The sequence below is a fragment of the Pongo pygmaeus genome, chromosome 5, assembly GCF_028885625.2.
Source record: "Pongo pygmaeus isolate AG05252 chromosome 5, NHGRI_mPonPyg2-v2.0_pri, whole genome shotgun sequence".
Classification (NCBI taxonomy): Eukaryota; Metazoa; Chordata; class Mammalia; order Primates; family Hominidae; genus Pongo; species Pongo pygmaeus.
In genome coordinates, this window is record NC_072378.2 from 43,275,270 (window position 1) to 43,298,987 (window position 23,718).

General features: G+C 50.8%; 2 protein-coding genes across 6 annotated transcripts; both read left to right on the forward strand.

Moving 5' to 3' along the window:
- The first annotated feature begins 204 nt into the window (after positions 1-204).
- On the forward strand, positions 205-10,065 carry PTCRA (pre T cell antigen receptor alpha). Of its 2 annotated transcripts, none has more exons than XM_054493400.2 (4): positions 205-279; positions 7,195-7,515; positions 8,398-8,442; positions 9,434-10,065. In XM_054493400.2, the coding sequence occupies exons 1-4, from the start codon at positions 222-224 to the stop codon at positions 9,853-9,855; spliced, it is 846 nt and encodes a 281-aa protein (XP_054349375.2). In that variant the 5' UTR covers positions 205-221; the 3' UTR covers positions 9,856-10,065. The 2 variants fall into 2 exon arrangements, with proteins under 2 accessions (XP_054349375.2, XP_063523058.1); XM_063666988.1 differs by having other exon boundaries at positions 221-279; positions 7,313-7,515.
- A 3,282-nt stretch (positions 10,066-13,347) lies between these two features.
- CNPY3 (canopy FGF signaling regulator 3) lies at positions 13,348-23,450 on the forward strand. 4 transcript variants are annotated; one of them, XM_054493416.2, is made up of 6 exons: positions 13,348-13,903; positions 18,669-18,792; positions 19,771-19,867; positions 21,906-22,028; positions 22,278-22,395; positions 22,756-23,450. In XM_054493416.2, exons 1-6 carry the CDS (start codon positions 13,753-13,755, stop codon positions 22,977-22,979), a joined length of 837 nt encoding a protein of 278 aa, XP_054349391.2. In that variant the 5' UTR covers positions 13,348-13,752; the 3' UTR covers positions 22,980-23,450. The 4 variants fall into 4 exon arrangements, 3 of the variants coding, with proteins under 3 accessions (XP_054349391.2, XP_054349392.1, XP_063523096.1); XM_063667026.1 differs by lacking the exon at positions 13,348-13,903 and adding an exon at positions 13,954-14,144; XM_054493417.2 differs by lacking the exon at positions 18,669-18,792 and having other exon boundaries at positions 13,358-13,903.
- Positions 23,451-23,718: the final 268 nt, after the last annotated feature.

Genomic DNA, 23,718 nt, shown 5'->3' on the forward strand with positions numbered 1-23,718 from the left:
GCTCCTGGTGTGGGAGAGGCACCCTGTGCTCCCTGGCCCGTGCGACAGGATTGGGTTTGGGGGCCAGGGCAGGAGGAGGGCCCGTCCCCAGGGGAAACGGCTTGTGGTGGAGCAGCTGAGGTGCAGCTGGGCCTGTGGCCTAGAAGGCAGTCTTGTGGGTGCCTCTTCCCCCAGCCACAACTCAGGTCTGCAGCTGGGTCCTGCCTCCTTCCGAGTGGGCCATGGCCGGGACATGGCTGCTACTTCTCCTGGCCCTTGGGTGTCCAGACCTACCCACAGGTGAGCCCCCTCTTTGCCTTCCTCTCTGTCCCTCCTCAGTCTACCCCAGCCCATCCCCTCACTCTGGACCTCCCTGGGTATTGATGGGCTGCAGGGAGGCAGGACAAGAGACATTTAGGGACCTCTGGGGAGGGTCTCACCCACTATACTCTTCCCATTATACTCTTCCTCCCAGCCACCTTGCTCTGGGACTCCCATGTCCTCCTGCCCTGGAGCCCACAGTGTTGATAGGGAGGCTGCCCCTCTTAGAGGTATAGAGAAATGAGAACAAACTGGATGGGCATCCATAGAAGGTGGGGTTAGGGTAGCCAGTATGTGTGATGTGATATGCAATGATGGGATATGGGTAACAGTGTGAGGTCCTGTCCTGTCCTTCTTGCCCTCAGGATGCCTGCCCTAGTTCAATAGGACTCAGGGTGTCTCAAGTTCACTCCCAGCTCACCCTTATCAATGGGCTCAGGATAGGTCCCAAGGCCTCTTCTCAGGGTATTTACCCCCAGCCCTCCCATGATCAAGGCTGGAGCCAAGGGACTCATGTTTTGAGGGGAAAATTCCAGCTTCATCTAGAAGCATATGCATGTGTGCATGTATGTGGTGGGGGAAGGTCCATGACTTTTGAATCAGGGGGGTCTCCTTGATCTAGAGCTGGCCCCAAGTATCTCACAGGCACTCCTTCATTAGGGAGATAAACCACACCTATGTGGAATACAGGGAGCCCATGGCAGGAGGCCTGAGCTCGGGAAGGAAGTAACCAGGGTAAGCAGGAACAATCCTGGGATGCTTCATGGAAGAAATGGAAGCTGAACTCAACTTGGGGAATGTCTCTATCTATATAACTGAAAAGGCGCTGGAGGTTGAGTCCTGGAGCTCATGCCCAGCCTTCTCTACTACCTTTGTTTGCAATGCCTTATTAATATTAATATCAATAATTGCACTAATAATTATCTGCCAGGGCATTTTACACTTATGGCCTTTACTCTTCACAACAATTTTGCTGGGCTGGTATTATTAACAGCATTATATTATTATTATTATTTTATTTATTTATTTATTTTTTTTTGAGACAGAGTCTCGCACTGTCGCCCAGGCTGGAGTAGAATGGTGTGATCTTGGCTCACTGCAACCTCTGCCTCCCGGGTTCACTCGATTCTCCTGCCTCAGCCTCCGGAGTAGCTGGGATTACAGGCGCCTGCCACCTCACCCAGCTAATTTTTTGTATTTTTAGTAGAGACGGAGTTTCACTGTGTTGGCCAGGCTGGTCTTGAACTCCTGACCTCATGATCCGCCTGCCTCGGCCTCCCAAAGTGCTGGGATTACAGATGTGAGCCACCGCACCCAGCCCATTATATTATTATTATTATTATTATTATTATTAGACAGAGTTTGCTCTGTTGCCCAGATTGGAGTGCAATGGCACAATCTCAACTCACTGCATCCTCTGCCTCCCAGGTTCAAGCGGTTCTCCTGCCTCAGCTTCCCAAGTAGCTGGGATTACAGCCGCCCACCATCATGCCTGGCTAATTTTTGTATTTTTAGTGGAGACAGGAGTTCACCACGTTGGCCAGGCTGGTCCCAAACTCCTGACTTCAAGTGATTCGCCTGACTCAGCCTCCCAAAGTGCTGGGATTACAGGCATGAGCCACTGAACCCGGCCTAACACCATTATATTGATGAGACCATTGGGACTCAGAAAAAATATTGTTCCTTCAGCCTAAATAAATAAATAAATAAATAAATAAATAAATAATGAAAACAAAACAAAACAAATAAAAAGAGTCAGAAAATTGGCTGGGTGTGGTGGCTTACGCCTGTAATCCCAGCACTTTGGGAGGCCAAGGCGGGCAGATCACTTGAGGTCAGGAGTTTGAGACCAGCCTGGCCAACATGGTGAAACCCCGTCTCTACTAAAAAATACAAAAATTAGCCGGACATGGTGGCAGGTGCCTGTAATCCGGCTACTCAGGAGGCTGAGGCAGGAGAATTGCTTGAACCCCGGGGGGTGGAGGTTGCAGTGAGCCGAGATCCCGCCACTGCATTCCAGCCTGGGCGACAGAGTGAGACTCCATCTCAAAAATAATAATGAAATAAAATAAAGACTCAGAAAATTAAGTGAATGAGTCAGGAGTCACACTTAGCTCTGTCTGAAGAGCTAAGTGGACGGTCCACAGTGTCACATGGCAAAATCTTAGTCATCCTTCAAAGTGAGATGGTTTAGGGGATTTGGAGTCACAGAGATCTGAGAGTTCAAATCCTGACTGGACAACTTACCATTTATGTGTTAGTAGGATAATTTTTTTTCTTTTTGAGACGGAGTCTCGCATTGTCGCCCAGGTTGGAGTGCAGTGGTGCGATCTTGGCTCACTGCAAGCTCTGCCTCCCGGGTTCACGCCATTCTCCTGCCTCAGCCTCCCGAGTAGCTGGGACTACAGGTGCCCACCACCATGCCTGGCTAATTTTTTGTATTTTTAGTAGAGATGGGGTTTCACCATGTTAGCCAGGATGGTCTCGATCTCCTGACCTCATGATCCACCCACCTATTTTTTTTTTTTTTTTTTTAATTTTTTGAGACAGAGTCCTGCTCTGTCGCCAGGCTGGAGTGCAGTGGCGCGATCTTGGCTCACTGCAACTTCTGCCTCCCGGGTTCAAGCAATTCTCCTGCCTCAGCCTCCAGCGTAGCTGGGATTACAGGCGCGTGCCACCACGCCCAGCTAATTTTTTGTATTTTAGTAGAGCTGGGGTTTCACCATGTTAGCCAGGATGGTCTCAATCTCCTGACCTTGTGATCCACCCACCTCAGCCTCCCAAAGTGCTGGGAATAAAAGCATGAGCCACCACACCTGGCCTAGGCTAATTATTTGGCTTCTAAGAAATCTTTCCTGAGTACCCTTTACCCCTACATTCTCACAAGATTCTCTGGCCTCCTTCCCTGCACTCTGGGACATTTCTTTAGTCTGGCTATACCTAATTCACAAAAAACTGCAGACTGGACAAGGCGGCTCATGCCTATAATCCCAGCACTTTGGGAGGCCCAGGCATGAGGATTTCTTGAGCGCTGAAGTTCAAGACCAGCTAGGACAACATAGTGAAACCCTATTTCTACAAAAAATAAAAAATAAATTAGCCAGGTATGGTGGCACGTGCCTGTAGTCCCTGCTACTGGGAAGGCTGAGGTGGGAGGATTGCCTGAACCCGGGAGGTCGAAGCCTCAGTGAGCCATGATCATGCCATTGCACTCCGGCCTGGGCAACAGAGAGAGACTCTGTCTCAAAAAAAAGAAAAAAAAATTACAATGTTCAAAAATAACATTCTGGGCCAGGTAGGGTGGCTCACATCTGTAATCCCAGCACTTTGGGAGGCTGAGGTGGGTAGATCATTTGAGGTCAGGAGTTGGAGACCAGCCTGGCCAACATGGTGAAACCTTGCCTCTACAAAAAATATTAAAAAATCAGCCAGACCTGGTGGCGCACACCTGTAATCCCAATTACTCAGGAGGCTGAAGCAGGAGAATTTCTTGAACCCCAGAAGTGGAGATTGCAGTGAGCTGAGATTGTGTCACTGCACTCCAGCCTGGGTAAGATAGTGAGACTCCATCTCAAAAAAAAAAAAGAAAATTTTTGTTACATATTAAATGAGTCATCTTTGCTGAAAAGAATAAGATTGCAGCCTGGGCCTGTTAACTCATGCCTGTAATCCCAGCACTTTGGGAGGCTGAGGTGGGAGGACAGCTTGAGCCTAGGAGTTTGAGACCACCCCAGGCAACATAGGGAGACCCATGTCTCTACAGGTATTTTAAAAATTAGCTGGGTGTTGTGGCACGTGCCTGTGGTCCCAGCTACTTGGCAGGCCAGGAGGTCAAGCCTCCAGTGAACTGTGATCACACCACTGCAGTCCAGCCTGGATGACAGAGCTAGACCCTGTCTCAAAAAATAATAATAGGCCGGGTGCGGTGGCTCACCCCTGTAATCCCAGCACTTTGGGAGGCTGAGGCAGGCAGATTACAAGGTAAGGAGATCGAGACCATCCTGGCTAACACAGTGAAACCCCGTCTCTACTAAAAATATAAACAATTAGCCAGGCGTGTTGGCGGGCGCCTGTAGTCCCAGCTACTCGGGAGGCTGAGGCAGGACAATGGCGTGAACCCCGGAGGCGGAGCTTGCAGTGAGCCAAGATTGTGCCACTGCACTCCAGCCTGGGCGACAGAGCGAGACTCCATCTCAAAAAAAAAAATAATAAATAATAATAATAATAATAATAAATTGTGGGAAATAGGGATTATTTTGGAAAATATAGGAAAAATGTTTGTAGTACCCATATGACTTAGTTCTTTCTTTTATTTTTTTTTTTTGAGAAGGAGTCTTGCCCTGTCACCCAGGCTGGAGTGCAGTGGCACGATCTTGGCTCACTGCAAGCTCCGCCTCCCAGGTGCACGCCATTCTCCTGCCTCAGCCTCCTGAGTAAATGGGACTACAGGCACCTGCCACCATGCCCGGATAATTTTTTTGTATTTTTAGTAGAGACAGGGTTTCACCATGTTAGCCAGGATGGTCTCAATCTCCTGACCTCGTGATCTGCCCGCCTTGGCCTCCCAAAGTGCTGGGATTACAGGCTTGAGCCACGGCACCCACCCATGACTTAGTTCTTAAGAGTATTAAATAATACACCTATACTTCAAATGGGTGAATTGTCTGGTATGTGGACTATATCTAAACAAAGCTTTTTTTTTTTTCACTCTGTCACCCAGGCTGGAGGGCAGTGACACGATCTCAGCTCACTGCAACCTTTACCCGGGTTCAAGCGATTCCTGTGCCTCAGCCTCCAGAGTAGCTGGGACTACAGGCACGTGCCACCACGCACAGCTAATTTTTGAATTTTTAGTAGAGACGGGGTTTCACCATGCTGGCCAGGGTGTTCTCTAACTCCTGACCTCAGGTGATCTGCCTGCCTTGGCCCCCCAAAGTGCTGGGATTACAAACGTGAACCACCACACCCAGCCTTTTTTTTTTTTTTTTTTTTTTTTTTTTTGAGACGCAACCTTGTGCTGTTGCCCAGGCTGGAGTGTAGTGGCATGATCTTGGATCACTGCAACCTTCGCCTCTGGGTTTAAGCGATTCTCCTGCCTCAGCCTCCTGAGTAGCTGGGACTATGGGTGTGCACCACCACGCCCGACTAATTTTTGTATTTTTAGTAGAGATGGGGTTCCACCATGTTGGCCAGGCTGGTCTCAAACTCCTGACCTCAGGTGATCGGCCTGCCTCAGCCTCCCAAAGTGCTGGGATTACATGCGTGAGCCACTGCACCCAGCCAACAAAGCTTTTTTTTTTTTTTTTTTTTGAGACAGAGTCTTGCTCCGTCGCCAGGCTGGAGTGCAGTGGCGCGATCTAGGCTCACTGCAACTTCTACTTCCCTGGTTCAAGCGATTCTCCTGCCTCAGCCTCCCAAGTAGCTGGGATTACAGGCACCCACCACCATGCCCACCTAATTTTTCTATTTTTAGTAGAGATGGGGTTTCACCATGTTGGCCAGGATAGTCTCGATCTCCTGACCTTGTGATCTGCCCACCTTGGCCTCCCGAAGTGCTGGGATTACAGGCATGAGCCACCGTGCCTGGCCAATAAACCTTTTTTTTCAAAAAAAAAAAAAAAAAAAGGCTGGGTGTAGTGCCTCATGCCTGTAATCCGAGCACTTTGGGAGGCCAAGGCGGGTGGATCACCTGAAGTCAGGAGTCGGAGACCAGCCTGACCAACATGGAGAAACCCAGTATCTACTAAAAACATAAAAATAAAAATTAGCTGGGTTGGTGGCGTGGGATCTTGGGAGGCTGAGGCAGAAGAATGGCTTGAACCCGGGAGGCAGAGGTTGCAGTGAGCCAAGATGGTGCCACTGCATTCCAGCCTTGGAGACCTAGCAAGACTCCGTCTCAAAAAGCAAACAAAGAAACAAACAAAACTACAGAAAAAGGCTGAGAATAAAAGAAAAAACACCCATGCACACTCCACCTAGATTAACAAATGTTTAACATTTTGCCATATTTAAATCAGACTTTTTAAAAAAGAAACAAAAAGTTACAGATATATTTGAAGCCCCTTCTAATCTCATTCCAGGTCCTGTTTCCTTCCCTTCCTCACCAGAGGCTGCCACAACAGGGTATTACAAGTATTTTTTTACACATCTACTGTCTTTCCTGTGGAACTGAGTTCCTTGAGAGCAGTGACAATGACTTACCCAATGTTATGTCTCTAGTTCCTGGCACAGAAAGGGGCTTGGATATCATAGACAAGTGGATGGAAGGAGAGGTGGGTAGATGGATAGATAGACACACAGATGAAAGGTAGAAAGAATAGATGGAGGTGGCTGGGCATGGTGGCTCACACCTGTAATCCCAGCACTTTGGGAGGACGAGGCGGGTGGATCATGAGGTCAGGAGATCGAGACCATCCTGGCTAACACGTCTCTACTAAAAATACAAAAAAAAAAAATTAGCCGGGCGCGGTGGCGGGCGCCTGTAGTCCCAGCTACTCAGGAGGCTGAGGCAGGAGAATGGCGTGAACCCGGGAGGCGGAGCTTGCAGTGAGCCGAGATCGCGCCACTGCACTCTAGCCTGGGCAACAGAGCAAAATTCTGTCTCAAAAAAAAAAAAGAAAAGAAAGAATACATGGAGGATAGATGGCTGATAGAAGAAAGGATGGATAAACAGGTGAGTGAATGAAAGGATAGGCAGATGGAGGGAAGGAAGGGTGGCTAGATGGGAAAATGCAAGGAGGGAGGAATGGATGAGTGGCTAGAAGGACATGTAGATGGATGGTGGAAGGATGGATGGATGGAAAGATAGAAATGTAGAACCCTAGCCTACAACACAATGCTGGCCTGGGAGGCCAGGAGCTGGTCTAGCACCCACAGGTACATGCTCTCTTGCAGGTGTGGGCGGCACACCCTTTCCTTCTCTGGCCCCACCAATCATGCTGCTGGTGGATGGAAAGCAGCAGATGGTGGTGGTCTGCCTGGTCCTTGATGTTGCACCCCCTGGCCTTGACAGCCCCATCTGGTTCTCAGCCGGCAATGGCAGTACACTGGATGCCTTCACCTATGGCCTTTCCCCAGCAACGGATGGCACCTGGACCAACTTGGCCCATCTCTCCCTGCCTTCTGAGGAGCTGGCATCCTGGGAGCCTTTGGTCTGCCACACCGGGCCTGGGGCTGAGGGCCACAGCAGGAATACACAGCCCCTGCAGCTGTCAGGTGGGAATGGAGCCTGGGCCCTTGCAGATGCTCCCTGTCCCCTTCCACACACCAGGATATGGTTGAAGGGAGGGCAGGCTCTAGGCCACAAAGGCATGAAGGGTGTCCAAGTGCAGAGCCTCCGGGTGAGGTGACACCTGGGCTCAGGGGAGAGTGGCCTCAGGGCCATGAATTCTGGGATTTGCAACTGCAATATCTGTTTGAAATCCAGGCTTTGCAGCATGGCTTCCAAGGATAAAAATGCCTTCTTCCACCTAGGATTCATTATACACACATAGATAGATCACCCTGTGTACATGACACCCTATAAGGACCAAACTAATTAACAAATCACTACCAGTTATTGAGTGTTTACTCTGTTCCAGGCAGTGTTCTACAGACTTCACATTTATGAGACAGGTCATATAATTCCCTCAATTTTACAGGCACGGGGAGGTTAAGCAACATGTCTAAAGCCAGCTATTTTTGTTTCCCCCTCCACTGTGTTTTGAAACAGTCAGCTATTATTATCACTCACCAGATGACTTGCTTCCTCTCTAGGGATTATCTCAGTTTTGTCATCTTCCAAATGGGAATGTTTGTTAACTAAGTGCCCTGACTTCCAAAGAATGCTGTGAAGACAGTCAGTTCCTTATCTGAGAGTTCCGGGCACCCCAGCCTTCCCAGGGCACAGAACAGGGGACAGTGCAAAGTGAGGGATGTTTGGGTCCTCAGAGGACTTGCAGCAAATGGGCTCAGGGTTTCTGCTGCTGGCTCACTTGTCCACTTACCCCAAATGCCTCGACACCCACCCTGTGCCAGGGCCTGGGCATAGCACTGGGGATGCCCTCCAGAGTGCATGGCCCATCCCCAAAGACTCATTACCTTCTCCCTGGACAACAGGAGAGGCTTCTACAGCCAGGACCTGCCCCCGGGAGCCTCTCAGGGGTGAGTACTCCGGGCAAGGGGTGGGGAATAAGAGGCTGGGACCAGGACCTTGGGCCTGGGGAGTGGGGCATTCAGCTCTGGCCTAATGGGTCTTACACTGGAGGTCAGTAGGTGTCCCATGTAGAGGCTGTCATGCTAGGTTTGGGGCACTGGCTAGCATGGGCCTCGGTCTACCTAGGATAAGATGGGGGTGAATCCTTTGACCCCAGCCCAATTCCTGGACATTAGTTGAGAAGCACAGGTGACAGCTAACAGAGGGGTCTTTGGAGTCCTCCTTGGGCAGCCCAGGCAGGGGGGTCTCAGCATTAGAGTCTGTGTAAATGGGAGGCTGTCTGGGGTGATGGAAAGAGCATGGACGGACAGTCATGAAGTTGGGCTGTGGTCCAACTCTGCTTCCTGACCAAATAGAGAATTTTGAGGCTGGGCGCAGTGGCTCACGCCTGTAATCCCAGCACTTTGGGAGGCGGAGGTGGGTGGATCACGAGGTCAGGCGTTCGAGACCAGCCTGGCCAACATGGTGAAACCCTGTCTCTACTAAAAATACAAAAATTAGCCGAGCGTAGTGGCGCACGCCTGTAGTCCCAGCTACTCGGGAGGCTGAGGTAGAAGAATCACTTGAACCCGGGAGGTGGAGGTTGCAGTGAGATGAGATCGTGCCACTGCACTCCAGCCTGGGTGACAGAGTGAGACTCCATCTAAAAAAAAAAAAAAAAGAATTTTGAGCTAGTTACTCTCTGCATCAGATGCTAATTAATTCCTGCGTGGCCCCCCACCCCTACCCCCATGATTGTTGGGGAATAAAATAAAATGAAGGCCAGGAAGGTATTTATTATTACCAGTAAGAACTGAGGCTAGACACCGGGAAGGACTTTCCCTGGAGGAGGGGGTGAAGGGGACGGGCAAGGGCAGAGGACAAGGCCCTCTCCTCCATTCTCTCCTGGCCTGGGGGGCTGCGGGCTCCTGCGGGCTCCTGAGCGGTTCCTCCTCGCAGGGACACCGGGTGGGGCGCTGTGGCTGGGGGTGCTGCGGCTGCTGCTCTTCAAGCTGCTGCTGTTTGACCTGCTCCTGACCTGTAGCTGCCTGCGCGACCCCGCGGGCCCGCTGCCTTCCCCCGCAACCGCCACCCGCCTGCTAGCCCTTGGCTCCCACCGACTGCACCTGGCCACAGAGACTGGGGGAAGAGAGGCCACCAGCTCACCCAGACCCCAGCCTTGGGACCGCCGCTGGAGTGACACCCCTCCAGGTCGGAAGCCCGGGAGCCCAGTCTGGGAGGAAGGGTCTTACCTCAGCAGTTACCCCACTTGCCCAGCACGGGCCTGGTGCTCAAGATCTGCCCGCGGGACTCCTTCCTCGAGTCTTGGAGCATTTTTTGCAGGTGACCTGCCTCCTCCTCTGCAGGCAGGAGCTGCCTGAGGGCAGGGTTCTACCTCCCCCCCCCACACTGTGTGAGGCTGTGTCTCTCCCATCCAACAGGGGACCCCTTGAGAATGGTGATCCACCCAGTTACAGGGGCATTTAGGGAGCAGATGACTGAGAACATTAAAAAAGAACTTAAATGACACAGCAAATGAAAAATGTTTGAATTCATGTCTATCCTGGGAGGAGGGAATTTGGCAGAGTCAGGAGTAGCAAAAATCCAGGAAAGCTCCCTTGAGGAAGAGGGCTTCCTGAGACAGAACTTGGGAACTGCAGAGTGGGGCTGGTGGCTGGGAAGGCAGCTGTCTCCTCCCCCAACAGCAAGGGGGGAGGCCCCCTCTTCTCCTCACCCTGGCCCAACCTCTGTGAGAGGTCAGGGCAGAGAGCCCAGGAACCCAGGAAAGTGGGTGCTGGGTCTGATGTGAACTCCTGTACAGAGGTGAACAGGGCCAGGGTTTCCCGGGAACAGGATCATTTTCAATAACAAGAGTATCAGATATTAATTCCAACTTACAGTTTATTAATCAATCAATTGATTGATTAATTGATCAATTAAGAGTCATTATTCATTTGAAAAATATTCTTTAAGCATCAACCCTAAAGAGGTTTGGCTTTTTTGGTTTGGTTGTTATATAAAGAAGATTCTTGTATTGATCGAGTATGAGGCTTCCACAGTAGAGCATAACGTGTGTGTCCCGTGCTTGCCCAGTGCTGGCAGGAAATCCAGCCTTTCCCAAGGGTTCTCCGCTAGTAATCACTCCAAGAGACTCTGGGTACTGTCATGTAAATTCACCTGTCCCTTGGACCCCATAGGATAGTCTGCTGGATCAACTTTAGTCTTCCTTCCCCCAGGGAGGGGATGGGGAACTATGCCCCAGCACCCCAACACATGGTTTCAAGGACACCCTCAGTTTCCCTGAGCCTCTGTGCTCTCTCAGCTACTGTTCCATAAAAACTCTCACTGCCTCCTCCACTGCTCATCTCTCACCAGCCTGAAAGGAGATTCTCCCACTTGTTTTGGGGATTCTTGGGTGCTGGTGGCTGGGGGTGGGAGGGTCCCATAGCTTCTGGGGGTGGGAGGGTCCCATAGCTTCTAGGGATGAATCTGTCCACCATCCCCACAAGGCATGTTCCTTCCCTGACACACAGACTGAGGGAGGGTGTGGGCAGGGGCCCAACTATAGCCTCAGACTTTCTCTGGCCACTATCCCTTCCCAGCTGTCCTGCCAGATGCTGAGCCCAGGCTTCTCAATCTCCACTGTCAGGCTGGCTTAATCTTATTTCCCAGGAGGGCTTCTGAGCCGAGGTGAATCAAGGGCCATCCATGGCCAAGCTCTGAGCCTACCCAAGTATTTTATTTTATTTTATTTTATTATTTTATTTTTTGAGACAGGGTCTCACTCTGTCCCCCAGGGTGGAGTGCAGTGGTGCGATCTCGACTCACTGCAATCTCTGTCTCCCGGGTTCCAGCAATTCTCCCACCTCAGCCTCTCAAGTAGCTGGGACTACAGGCACACGCCACCATGCCTGGCTCATTTTTGTATTTTTTGGTAGAGACAGGGTTTCGCCACATTGGCCAGGCTGGTCTTGAACTTCTGACCTCAAGTGATCCACCTGCCTTGGCCTCCCGAAGTGCTGGAATTATAAGTGTGAGCCACCGTGCCCAGCTTGAGCCAACCCAAGTCTTATCAAGCCTAGAAAACATGGAAGACCTTAGGAGGGTGTCCTGATCTTGTACACTGTGGAATTCCACATGCCACAGCCCCTGCCTATCCAAAGTGCTTTGTTACCAACACAGTTTTGGATAGGAAACTAAAGTCAGAAAGTGACAAGGCCTGGGCCTCAGTGCTCTGAAGTCTTCATAAAAATAGCATAAATATCCAACCTCTAGGAAGGAAACAAGAAGGTATCAGGGAACAGGGTTTTATGGCTAATTTGCAGACAACTTCCCAGAGAAGCAACTTTGGTTTGTGTGCGTCTGTAGGACAGTGAGTTCAGGGGCAGCCTAAAGAAGACCTCAAAACCAAGAGTGCTCCTCTTTATTTTTATTTTTTGAGATGGAGTCTCGCTCTGTCGCCAGGCTGGAGTGCAGTGGTGTGATCTCGGCTCCCTGCAACCTCCACTTCCAGGGTTCAAGCGATTCTCCCGCCTCAGCCTCCCAAGTAGCTGGGACTACAGGCACCCACCACCACGGCTAATTTTTTGTGTTTTTAGTAGAGACAGGGTTTCACCATATTGGCTAGGCTGGTCTCAAATTCCTGACCTTGTGATCTGCCCGCCGTGGCCTCCCAAAGTGCTGGAATTACAGGCATGAACCACCGCGCCCGGCATTTATTATTTTTGAGACGGAGTCTCCCCCTGTCGCCCAGGCTGGAGTGCTATGGCGTGATCTCGGCTCATTGCAACCTCCATCTCCCAGGTTCAAGCAATTCTCCTGCCTCCACCTCCCGAGTAGCTGGGATTACAGGTGTGTGCCACCACGCCCGGCTAATTTTTTGTATCTTTAGTAGAGATGGGGTTTCGGCATCTTGGCCAGGCTGGTCTTGAACTCCTGCCCTCGTGATCCGCCCACCTCGGCCTCCCAAAGTGCTGGAATTATAGGCGTGAGCCACCAAGCCCAGCCTCCTCTTTATTATTTATTTATTTATTTTTGAGATGGGGGGGTGGTCTAGCTATGTTGATCAGGCTGGTCTCGAACTCCTGGCCTCTAGCAGTTCTCCCATCTTGGCCTCCCAAAGTGCTGGGATTACAGACCTCAGCCACGGCACCTGGCCTTTTTCTTCCTCTTCTTTGTTGAGACAGGGTCTCACTCTGTTGCCCAAGCTGGTCTCCAACTCCTGGGCTCAGGTGATCCTCCCGCCTTGGCCTCCCAAAGTGCTGGGATTACAGGCGTGAGCCATTAAGTGTTCCTCTCAATGACACAGCAGATGCGAGTTTTACTGAGTATCTCCTTGTGCCAGGCACCCTGTTGTTGCTGGGGAAGCGGAAGAGAGAGAGAATCGTTAATCGGCTAAATTTCTGCCTTCTGAGAGCTCAGAATCAAGAAATAAATAATAGGGCAGTAAAAGGGGCTGGGATTACATACAAAAAGAAAATTAATGCCTGAACTTTTTACAATCTGCTCGATAAGCTTTAATTCTATTAACCTATTTGAGCTTCCCAACAACAGGCAAGCTCCCACAGCAGCTAGGAGGATCACTTTGTCATACAAATAGAAACAGGCTCAGAGAGGAAGTCATTTGTTCTAGTTCTCACTAAGACAAATCTACTGGGTACTAAGAAAGTTTGAAGGCTGGGGACAGTTTGAGTCGTCCTGCTCGCACCTTAAGCGCCTACAAGAGTGCCTGGCTATAACAACCACAATACCAATAATAAAATTTAAAAACAGGTGTTCAGTAAGGACTTGCGGCATTAGGACCCCAGGAGGGAAGTGACGTTCGAGGAGGCGGAGAAAGCCGCGAAGACGGCCTTCTCCACATCTTCCAGCACCTGCGCGCCTGAATGCGTCCCACCCAGGCCCAGACGCAGGCTTCTCCTCGGGTCCTGGTCCTGCATCCTCTCTCTCCCAGAGCCTCCGTTAGGGGGTGGGAAAGGACGTTGCCATAGGTCGCTGAGGCCACCATCTGCTCTCTTACTGGCCAAGGGCGTAAAAAGATAGTCATCCCATTAGCTAGAGGGCAAATCCTAGAAAGCCTATTGGTTGCGCCGTCCGCGGGCCTTGGTCCGCTTTGAAGGCGGGCTGCGGCTGCGAGAGGAGGGCGGGCGGGAGGCTTGCTGTTATCGTGGTTACTCGGAGGCACGTGTGCAGTCCCGGAAGCGGCCCGGGGAAGCTGCTCCGCGCCCGCAGCGGGAGGAGGCGCCGCCCGGTCCGATAGGGTCGGGCCCGGCTGGGCCATGGAGTCGTTGCCTGAGCCCGCGTCCCGCTGTCTTCTGCTTCTTCCCTTGCTGCTGCTGCTGCTGCTGCTGCTGCCGGCCCCGGAGCTGGGCCCAAGCCAGGCCGGAGCTGAGGAGAACGACTGGGTTCGCCTGCCCAGCAAATGCGAAGGTGAGGAGGCGGGGCCCGTGGGGCGTATCCTGCCGGAGGGGCTGGCTCCAGGGGTGGCGCTTGCGGAGCAGCGTCGGGGGTTGCAAGGTTCCGAGCTCTGCAGGTTCCCTTCGTTCCATGAACATGCTGTGCGCCGGGACGCCGCGGCGGACGAGAGATCTGGTCCCGGTACCCCTGGAGTTCACACATTGATAGAAACAAGCAATGATAATTCAGAGTAGTAGATGCCATGATAGGGGAGGTACAGAGCTTCCTTTTGGGGGCCGGGCGAGGAGCATCTGGTCTAGCCTGGAGTGGGGGAGGGGGTGGGCGAAGGCTGTGTGCAGAGGGGAGTCAAAGAGGGCTTCATACAGGAAGCACGAAGAGGCATTAGGAGTTAGCCGGGTGAAGAGAAGTGGAAAGAGAGGGGCCCACTCAGGAAACTACAGAGGCAGAGGCCTGCCGGCTGAGAAGCTAAGAACGAGTTTGAGGAACTGAAGAGCTCCAGATGACTCATCTTGGGGGAAAAGAACCTAAGACTTTCCCCTTTTGCCCTCACTGCAACCCAATCTGTGTAGTTGTCTGTTGCACCCACTAACAGCTCCTCGAAGGCAGGGACTTTGTCTTAGATACGTATTCACACAGTGTCCGGTAGGCACTCAATAAATGTTTTGAGAATACAGATGATTAAATGGGAGACTGTGGGTGTGTGCGAGGAGGAGGATCTGCGTCTGAAGGGCCCTTTGGGGGAACAGTAGAGCCTATGGGGAACTTGAAAGAAGATTTTAGGACTTTGGAAAAAAGGTAAGTCCCAAAGACATAGGCGTTGAGGAACTACAGAGAGAGGGAGCTACCAGCGAGCCAGGACCATAAAGGACCTATTTCTTTTTCCTCCACTCCGTCCCTTAGTTTTCTCCTCAGACCTTACAGTCATGCCTGCCTTCCCAGCCCCGTAACCCCAGGGCCCCCAGAAAGTTGGCTGTGAATCTCTCATCTGAATTGAAAGCCTACATCAGGCCAGATGTTCCCTAAACACTGGAAAGTGGGTTTGGGGTAAGTTTGGGACACATAATCCTTCCATTAGAGAGATTAAAAGGCGATGCTTTAGAGATAAGCCGACTTCACTGGTAGGGCACCCAGTATGAGTTCAATCCTGTGCCTTCCCCCGTACTTTCTTTTCTTTTTTTCTTTCTTTTTTTTTTTTTCTTTAATGAGACAGTCTGGCTCTGTTGCCCAGGCTGGAGTGCAGTGGCACAATCTCGGCTCACTGCAACCTCTGCCTCCCAGGTTCAAACGATTTTCCTGTCTCAGCCTCCTGAGTATCTGGGATTACAGGCGCATGCCACCATGCCCAGCTAATTTTTGTATTTTTAGTAGAGATGGGATTTCACCATATTGGTCAGGCTGGTCTTGAACTCCTGACCTCAAGTGATCCACCTGCCTTGGGGTCCCACAGTGCTGGGCTTACAGGCGTGAGCCTCTGCTCCTGGCCGCCCTTTCACTTTTCACTCTTCCTCTAGTCCTGATAGCTTTTTTTTTTTTTTTTTTGAGGTGGAGTTTCGCTCTTATTGCCCAGGCTGGAGTGCAGTGGCGCGATGTTGGCTCACGGCAACCTCTGGTGACCCGTCCTCCTCGGCCTCACAAAGTATTGGGATTACAGGCATGAGCCACTGCGCCTGGCCTTTTTTTTTTTTTTGAGATGGAGTCTTGCTCTTTCGCGCAGTCTGGAGTGCAGTGGTGCGACCTTGACTCGCTGCAACCTCCATCCCCCAGGTTCAAGGATTCTTCTACCTTAGCCTCCCGAGTAGGTGGGACTACAGGTGTGTGCCACCACGCCCGGCTATTTTTAGTAGAGATGGGTTTTCACCATGTTGGCCAGGCTGGTCTCGAACTCCTGACCTCGGGTGATCTGCCCACCTTAGCCTCCCAAAGTGCTGGGATTACAGGCGTGAGCCACTGCACCCAGCCCAGCTAACTGATAGGCTTTCAGCGTTTTGCTTCCTTTTCTCTTTCTTTTCTGTCTTATTATTATTATTATTATTTTTTTTTTTTTGAGACAGAGCCTTGCTCTGTTGCCCAGGCTGGAGTACAATGGTGTAACCTCGGCTCACTGCAACCTCTGCCTCCAGGGTTCAAGCGATTCTCCTGCCTCAACCTCCCAAATAGCTGGGATTACAGGCACCTGCCATCATGCCCGGGTAATTTTTGTATTTTTGTAGAGACTGGGTTTCACCACGTTGGCCAGGTTGGTCTTGAACTCCTGACCTCAGGTGATCCTCCCGCCTCAGCCTTCCAAAGTGCTGGGATTACAGACATGAGCCTCCGTGCCCAGCCTGTATTCTGTCTTATTCTGATATCAAAGAGCCCATACTCTCCCTCTTATTATTCTCATAGCCTAAGCAGCTCACATTTATTCTCCTTAGGCAACATTCACGGACTCACAGAAGCATAGAGATGCCCAGGATCTCTATATCTGTATATCTAGAGATCATTCTAGCCTAACCTCAGTTGGTAACTGATGAAGATTAATTGAAAAGGGATTTGCAGTCTCAGGATGGCTTGGCAAACTCCAACTGTTAGGTTCATCTTAATAGTATATTTGTTTGTGTTTATTATTATTACACCTTTGTTATTAAATGCTGACTGTGTCTAGCCCACCAAGCCTGCCTCCTGGCTCAGTAGCCTGAGTGGAACAGGCCTCGGCACAGAGGAAGGAGAACCTGCTCGGAAAAAAAGAGTGGGTGGATGTCAGTGAGGGTCTGGGGTCTGTGCCATGAGTCTCCTTTGAGTCTGGTTCTGGGTGGGATCCGCAGAGGAGGTCTTGAAGAGGTAATGTTTGGGAGAGCTGGAAAGCAAGGTTGTGGTTGATGGGTATGAGAGAGAAAGGATGTTCCAAACCTCCCCTTTCCCCACTCCTGGGGAGGGCGTGGGAGGAGGGGCAATTGGTGCCAGAAAAATGATGTGCCTGCACAGAGTACAGGACAGAAGAGGGGAGGGAGCCCAGATGGTCCTGGATGGAGAGCTGGGGAGGTGAGACATCCCCAATTCATTGCAGACTTGAAGATCACCAGCTTATTACTTGGAATTTTTATGTGTTCCAAATTCTCCAAGCCATTGATTAGTTTCATCAAGCAGGCCTCCAGGGGATGTATTTATTTTTGTGGTATATTGGTATTCTAGCAGACTGTGCTGTCAGTGTTAAAACTGCTGATGGCATTTAGCCTTCAGACTGGTATTCCATTCAGAGGCATCAGAAGATGGTCTCTATCAACAAGATTTATCAAGCATCCAGCATATATCAAGTCCCAGGCTAAGGAAATACAGAAAAAATCTAATACATAATGCACATTTTGGGGACCCTTGTGGTCTATATGGAGAGACACATGAAATGACTGAGGGTCCTTAGGGAGAGCATGGCTCCTGCAGAGGCCCAGAGTGAAATCTAGAGCAATTGGCATTAGTGCAGAATGGCTTCCTGGGTTAGAGGCTTATAATGTGAGGTGGGCAGGATGGGCAGAGAAGCCCTTAGAAGGCATCAAGTATTTTCCTAGGGCCTCAGGCACTTCACACCCTCGGTGGTAGCACTGTAGCACTCCTTACACAGTAGTAGTTGTTTGTCTACACCTTTATCTGCTCCATTAGACTGAGTATCTGGAAGGGAGGGGACCTTGTTTTCATCTCTGTATCCCAAGGCTGACATGTAGGAGTTGCCTAATACCTATTTGAGGAAGGGTAAGAGGAAATGAGGAAATAAATGTGCAGAGACAGTAGGAACAAGAGCTCTCTGGAGGGCATGGAGCAAATTAACTTGGTAGAAATAGAGCTGTTGTTGGAACACATATGAAATCAAGTAATCTAACAACCATAAAAGATGTTTTGGGGACAATTTAGGAAATTTGAATATGGACTACTGGGTGACGTTGGAATTGTTAATTTTCCAAGTATCATAATTGTTCTATGGTTATGTAGGAGGAGGTCTTTGTTCTCAGGAGATACATGATGATATATTTACCGCAAAAGGTCATGTTTGCCACTTACTTTCAAGATGGTGTAGCAAAAGAAATGTATATATTGTTGAGATATTATATGTTATATATTGGAGAGAGAATGTGGCAAACTATTAACAAGTGTTGAATACAAGTGGAAGGTATTCATTGTGTTCTTTCAGCTTTTCTGTATGTATGCAATTTTAGAAAGTAAAATGATAGACCATGGCGTGGTGGCTCACGCCTGTAATCCCAGCACTTTGTGAGGCCGAGATGGGCCGATCGCTTGAGGTCAGGAGTTCGAGACCAGCCCCCCAACAAGATGAAACCTGTCTCTACTAAAAATACAGAATTAGCCGTGCATGGTGGTGCATGCCTGTAATCCCAGCTACTTGGGAGGCTGAGGCAGGAGAATCGCTTGAACCCGGGAGCTGAGATCTCATCATTGTACTCTAGCCTGGGCAACAAGAGCGAAACTCCATCTCAAAAAAAAAAAAAAAAAAAGTTGCTTAAGGGCAGGATTTACAGTAAGTACATGCTCTTACACAAGAAGCAGTAGATAAAATAGAAATCCTAGAGGCATTCCTGGGACTGGGGTTAATCAGAAGTCAACATGGCACATTAGCATCCAAGATGGAGTTGCTTTAGCCTCCACAGGTTCTAACTCCTTCCCTGCCTTGAGTGCTGATTTTGGTCCTCCAGTCTAGGAAAGGATGCCCACCTGGATCTGTTTTGCTGGGAGCTGGCCTCCCATTAGACTCAATGTGCACTCAGTGGGCTGTGCTACCTCCCTCCCCCAGTGTGTAAATATGTTGCTGTGGAGCTGAAGTCAGCCTTTGAGGAAACCGGCAAGACCAAGGAGGTGATTGGCACGGGCTATGGCATCCTGGACCGGAAGGCCTCTGGAGTCAAATACACCAAGTCGTAAGTGAATGGGGACTCACTGGCCTGGCCTGCGTTGCTGCTGGAGGCTTCAGGGGTTTGGAGTTCCCTTCTCCCAGCTAGGCAAACCCCCTACAAGGGCATCATTTGTAACCAAGACCTGAGTTTGCCCACTGATTCTGTCCCCAATTAATTGGGTGACCTGCATAAATCCCTTAACTTCTTCAAGCTTCAGCAGATTTCTCATCTCTAAAAGCAAGACTGTTGGACCATATCATTGATTCTCAGACACCTGGATTTCACAGACCAATGCAAGTTTTTTTTTGAGATGGAGTTTCACTCTTGTTACCCAGGCTGGAGTGCAATGGCATGATCTTGGCTCACCGCAACCTCCACCTCCCAGGTTCAAGAGATTTTCCTGCCTCAGCCTCCCAAGTAGCTGGGATTACAGGTGTGTGCCACCACGCCCAGCTAATTTTCTGTATTTTTTTACTAGAGATGGAGTTTCACCATGTTGGTTAGGCTGGTCTCGAACTCCTGACCTGAGATGATCCGCCTGCCTCAGCCTCCCAAAGTGCTGGGATTACAGGTGTGAGCCACCACACCCGGCCGCAATGCAATTTTTTAAAACATTAGTAACAGGATTACCAACTTTTTATTTTGCCAGGTACAAATATAGTTTTTAAAAACCCAATTCTGTCAGCTGTGATCATCTTTTCAAAGAGAATGATATTTTACTATCAAAATTTAATAATTTTGCTTTATCAAAAAATCTAAATACTGAATCATTTAGCTTTATAAAAAAATTCCTTCCCTTAGAGCTGTTAAAATTTTGTCTCTCTGGTCTGTGTTCCAGCATTTCAGATCCCCCAGACCAGATGACCTATCTTCCTTCCAGCTCTGACTCACTTCCCATTGGTGAGATGTGCAGGTGTTGGGGCACAGGGCTGGAGGGACAGACCACTAACCCACTGGGGCTAGGAGGGGAACTCAGTTCCTCTCATCCTCCTGTCTTGGCAGGGACTTGCGGTTAATCGAAGTCACTGAGACCATTTGCAAGAGGCTCCTGGATTATAGCCTGCACAAGGAGAGGACCGGCAGCAACCGATTTGCCAAGGTTGGATTCGGGATTGTCCTTCATCCGCTCTGGGGTCAGGCCTGCATGTATCTTAGTGTGTCTGCTGGTGTGAGTGTGATTTGAAGATCACCACCTGGGCTCTTCCTTCATTGCCTCTTCCCATTCTTTGATTGCTGCTTGTGCTCCTCCCTTCCTGAGTGGCCTGATTTTTCAGGCACATGCATGAGGGTCTGGGCCTGTTCATGAGGGTCCTGCTTCAATCTCAGACACAGGCAGAAGTGCTCCACAGTTGCTGCCCCCGTGGGAACCTAAAGACACTAGAATAGGGAGAACTCAGCAAGATCCAGGATGTGCAGAAAGGTGGGGGTTTAGGCGAGATGTCAGAGGACACCTGTGGGGAGTGACTGCCCAGTCCCATCTCTGGGCCCACACAGCACCTCCCACAACACCGCCGGGGTGCCCTTGTGACGTCCCATGTACTCAGTATGTGCACGAGTGCTTTTCTCTCTGGAGAATGAGCTACTTACAACAAGACCCATAGTTCTTCCTCTCTACATCTTCAGTGCCTGGCACAGGGTAAGATAGTTGCCACCCACATTTTTCTACCTAAGTTTCCTTCTAGCAAAGGATACTATTCATAAACTCCTGGGATACCTAAGGGTATAGTCTCAAGCAGCAGAAATTTGTATGAATTTTGCACTCAGTAATAAATCTGTTTGCTTTAATAAAAAGTGTTTAAGAATTATTTTTCATAGCAGAAAAAAATGAGAAACAATCTAACTCTACCAATAGGGGATTAAATACGTTGATCCAGCCGTTTGGTGGACTAGTATGCGTCTGGAAACGAAGAATGGGGAGGCTCTTTAGGAACTGAATTCAATTGATTTTCAAGGTTTTTATTTGTTTGTTTGTTTGTTTTGGAGACAGAGTCTCACTCTGTTGCCCAAGCTGGAGCTCAGTGGTGTGATCTCAGCTCACTGCAACCTCCACCTCCCAGATTCAAGCTATTCTCCCACCTCAGCCCCCTGAGTAGCTGGGATTACAGGCACCCACCACCACGCCCGGCTAATTTTTGTATTTTTTAGTAGAAACGGGGTTTCACCATGCTGGCCGGGGGGTCTCGAACTCCTGACCTCAGGTGATCAGCCCACCTTGGCCTCTCAAAGTGCTGGGATTACAGGCATGAGCCACTGCACCCAGCCCTTCAAGGTATAAAAAGGGCAAGTGCAAAAGAGTGTGTATGCTGTACCACTGCTTGTGTAAAAAGGCGGGGGGAGGATATATTTAGATGTTGGTATTTGTATGAGTTATCTCTGGGAAAATAGAGGAAATGGATAGTATGTTTTCTCTGGGGATAAGACCTAGGCAGCTAGCAGAGATAGTTTTTACAGAATAAAGGGTCTACCTGCCTCAGCTGTGCCTTTTTCCCACTGAGGAAAGACACAACCCAGGAAGAGTGGAACAGCAGGTCTGGATAATGTGGGAGTGTCTCCAGCCGTAGTGAGGGGAAAGAGCTAAGACAAACCTATTTCCTGGAAAAGAAGCATAAAGCCAAAGGGCCTGAGGGCAGCCGCAGGTCTTTTTGAAAGGATGAGGTGTGCAGAGGCAGGTCGGGGTATATGTGCAGGGGTTGTGGGAAGCAGGCCTGAAAGAGGGGAGAGGAAGGTCAGGTCAAGGATGAGGCCGGGTGCGGTGGCTCACACCTGTAATCTCAGCACTTTGGGAGGCCGAGGCGAGTGGAACACTTGACGCTAGGAGTTCGAGACCAGCCTGACCAACATGACAAAACCCCAACTCTACAAAAATTAGCCGGGCATGGTGGCGTGCCTTTGTAGTCCCAACTACTTGGGAGGCTGAGGCAGGAAAATCTATTGAACTTGGGAGGCAGAGGTTGCAGTGAGCTGAGACGCTCCAACCTGGGTGACAGAGTGAGACTCCTTCTCAAAAAAAAAAGGATGAGGATCCTTAGAGGGCATTGAGCATTGGTCTTACAGCTGGGTTCTTAGCCACCACTGGGAGACGAGGGTGCGAGGGAGAGAACGGAGCTCCACCTCCCATGTCTGGTCGCTTCTTCCAGGGCATGTCAGAGACCTTTGAGACATTACACAACCTGGTACACAAAGGGGTCAAGGTGGTGATGGACATCCCCTATGAGCTGTGGAACGAGACTTCTGCAGAGGTGGCTGACCTCAAGAAGCAGGTACAGGCCCTTCAGCCCTTGGAAGGGCTGCTGTGCCCAGTGAGGGACTGGTGGGGATTGGGTCTGCTCTGAGGAAGTCCACCCAGGCCGGGTGGCTTTGGTCAGGTCATTTCACCTCTCTGGCCTCAGTTTCCTTAGGTGAACCGCTGCCACTGCCTACCTTGCAGTGGGTTGCGAGGCTTAGCTGAGCTCCTCTAGGAGCGAGTCAGGTGCTGGGGCTTTGCCAATATGAGGTGTTATGATTAACAGTGCGACGTGCTGGTGGAAGAGTTTGAGGAGGTGATCGAGGACTGGTACAGGAACCATCAGGAGGAAGACCTGACTGAATTCCTCTGCGCCAACCACGTGCTGAAGGGAAAAGACACCAGTGAGTTTGGGGAAGCAAGGGCAGGCTGGCTCTGGATGATTTGTTAGCTCTCCCTTGAGGGAGGTGGGTAGGAGGAGAAACAGAGGACCCCAGAGGGCATTGTAGGATCTCTGCCCTCGAAAGGCTTGATTGGCAAAACATGGTGAAGTAAGCGTCACTGAAACCAGGTGCAGAATGATGGGCAGACAAGTCAGATGCCCCCAGAGGGGCCTGGTGGCCACAGCGAGAGGCAGGAGGCAGCGAGGCTGATGTCAAGCACAGTCCCAGTTGCTACTCCCATGGCTCCCTGCTCAGTGCTCCTCGCCCAGCACCCCAGCCCTGAGGCACTTCTGTTGAGGGTCTCTCTCCTCCACACCCTAGGTTGCCTGGCAGAGCAGTGGTCCGGCAAGAAGGGAGACACAGCTGCCCTGGGAGGGAAGAAGTCCAAGAAGAAGAGCAGCAGGGCCAAGGCAGCAGGCGGCAGGAGTAGCAGCAGCAAACAAAGGAAGGAGCTGGGTGGCCTTGAGGGAGACCCCAGCCCCGAGGAGGATGAGGGCATCCAGAAGGCATCCCCTCTCACACACAGCCCCCCTGATGAGCTCTGAGCCCACCCAGCGTCCTCTGTTCTGAGACCCTTGATTTTGAAGCTGAGGAGTCAGGGGCATGGCTCTGGCAGGCCAGGATGGCCCCGCAGCCTTCAGGCCCTCCTTGCCTTGGCTGTGCCCTCTTCTGCCAAGGAAAGACACAAGCCCCAGGAAGAACTCAGAGCCGTCATGGGTAGCCCACGCCGTCCTTTCCCCTCCCCAAGTGTTTCTCTCCTGACCCAGGGTTCAGGCAGGCCTTGTGGTTTCAGGACTGCAAAGACTCCAGTGTGAACTCAGGAGGGACAGGTGTCAGAACTGGGCACCAGGACTGGAGCCCCTCCGGAGACCAAACTCACCTCCCCTCAGTCCTCCCCAACAGGGTACTAGGACTGCAGCCCCCCATAGCTCCTCTCTGCTTACCCCTCCTGTGGACACCTTGCACTCTGCCTGGCCTTCCCCAGGGCCCAAAGAGTAAAAATGTTCTGGTTCTGATTTCTGAGTCCTCTGCAGCCCTCAGAGGTGCCCTGGAGCCTCTTGTTCTTTCCTGCCCCTCGCCTTCCAGGCTGTGGGGCTGAGGAGGGGAAGGCTAAACCCACCCACTCTCGGGAGCAGCAAGTGCTGGGAAGGCCCAGGGTTGTCTTGGGGTGAGGGGAGGCATGGGCATAGGATGAGGCCCAGGGCAGTGCACTGACCTTACGCTGCTCCCTTGTGTCCTGGACGCCTGGCTGCCCTTCCATCCCTCCCTCCCTCTCTCCTGCTG

Excerpts from the sequence above, each read along its gene's own strand:
- PTCRA (XM_054493400.2), top strand. The coding sequence starts at position 222 with ATGGCCGGGACATGGCTGCTACTTCTCCTGGCCCTTGGGTGTCCAGAC. Across the intron at positions 7,516-8,397 it reads ACAGCCCCTGCAGCTGTCAG|GAGAGGCTTCTACAGCCAGG; the intron begins GTGGGAATGGAG and ends CCTGGACAACAG. Across the intron at positions 8,443-9,433 it reads CCCCCGGGAGCCTCTCAGGG|GGACACCGGGTGGGGCGCTG; the intron begins GTGAGTACTCCG and ends TCCTCCTCGCAG.
- CNPY3 (XM_054493416.2), top strand. The coding sequence starts at position 13,753 with ATGGAGTCGTTGCCTGAGCCCGCGTCCCGCTGTCTTCTGCTTCTTCCC. Across the intron at positions 18,793-19,770 it reads GGAGTCAAATACACCAAGTC|GGACTTGCGGTTAATCGAAG; the intron begins GTAAGTGAATGG and ends CTGTCTTGGCAG. Across the intron at positions 22,396-22,755 it reads GCTGAAGGGAAAAGACACCA|GTTGCCTGGCAGAGCAGTGG; the intron begins GTGAGTTTGGGG and ends TCCACACCCTAG.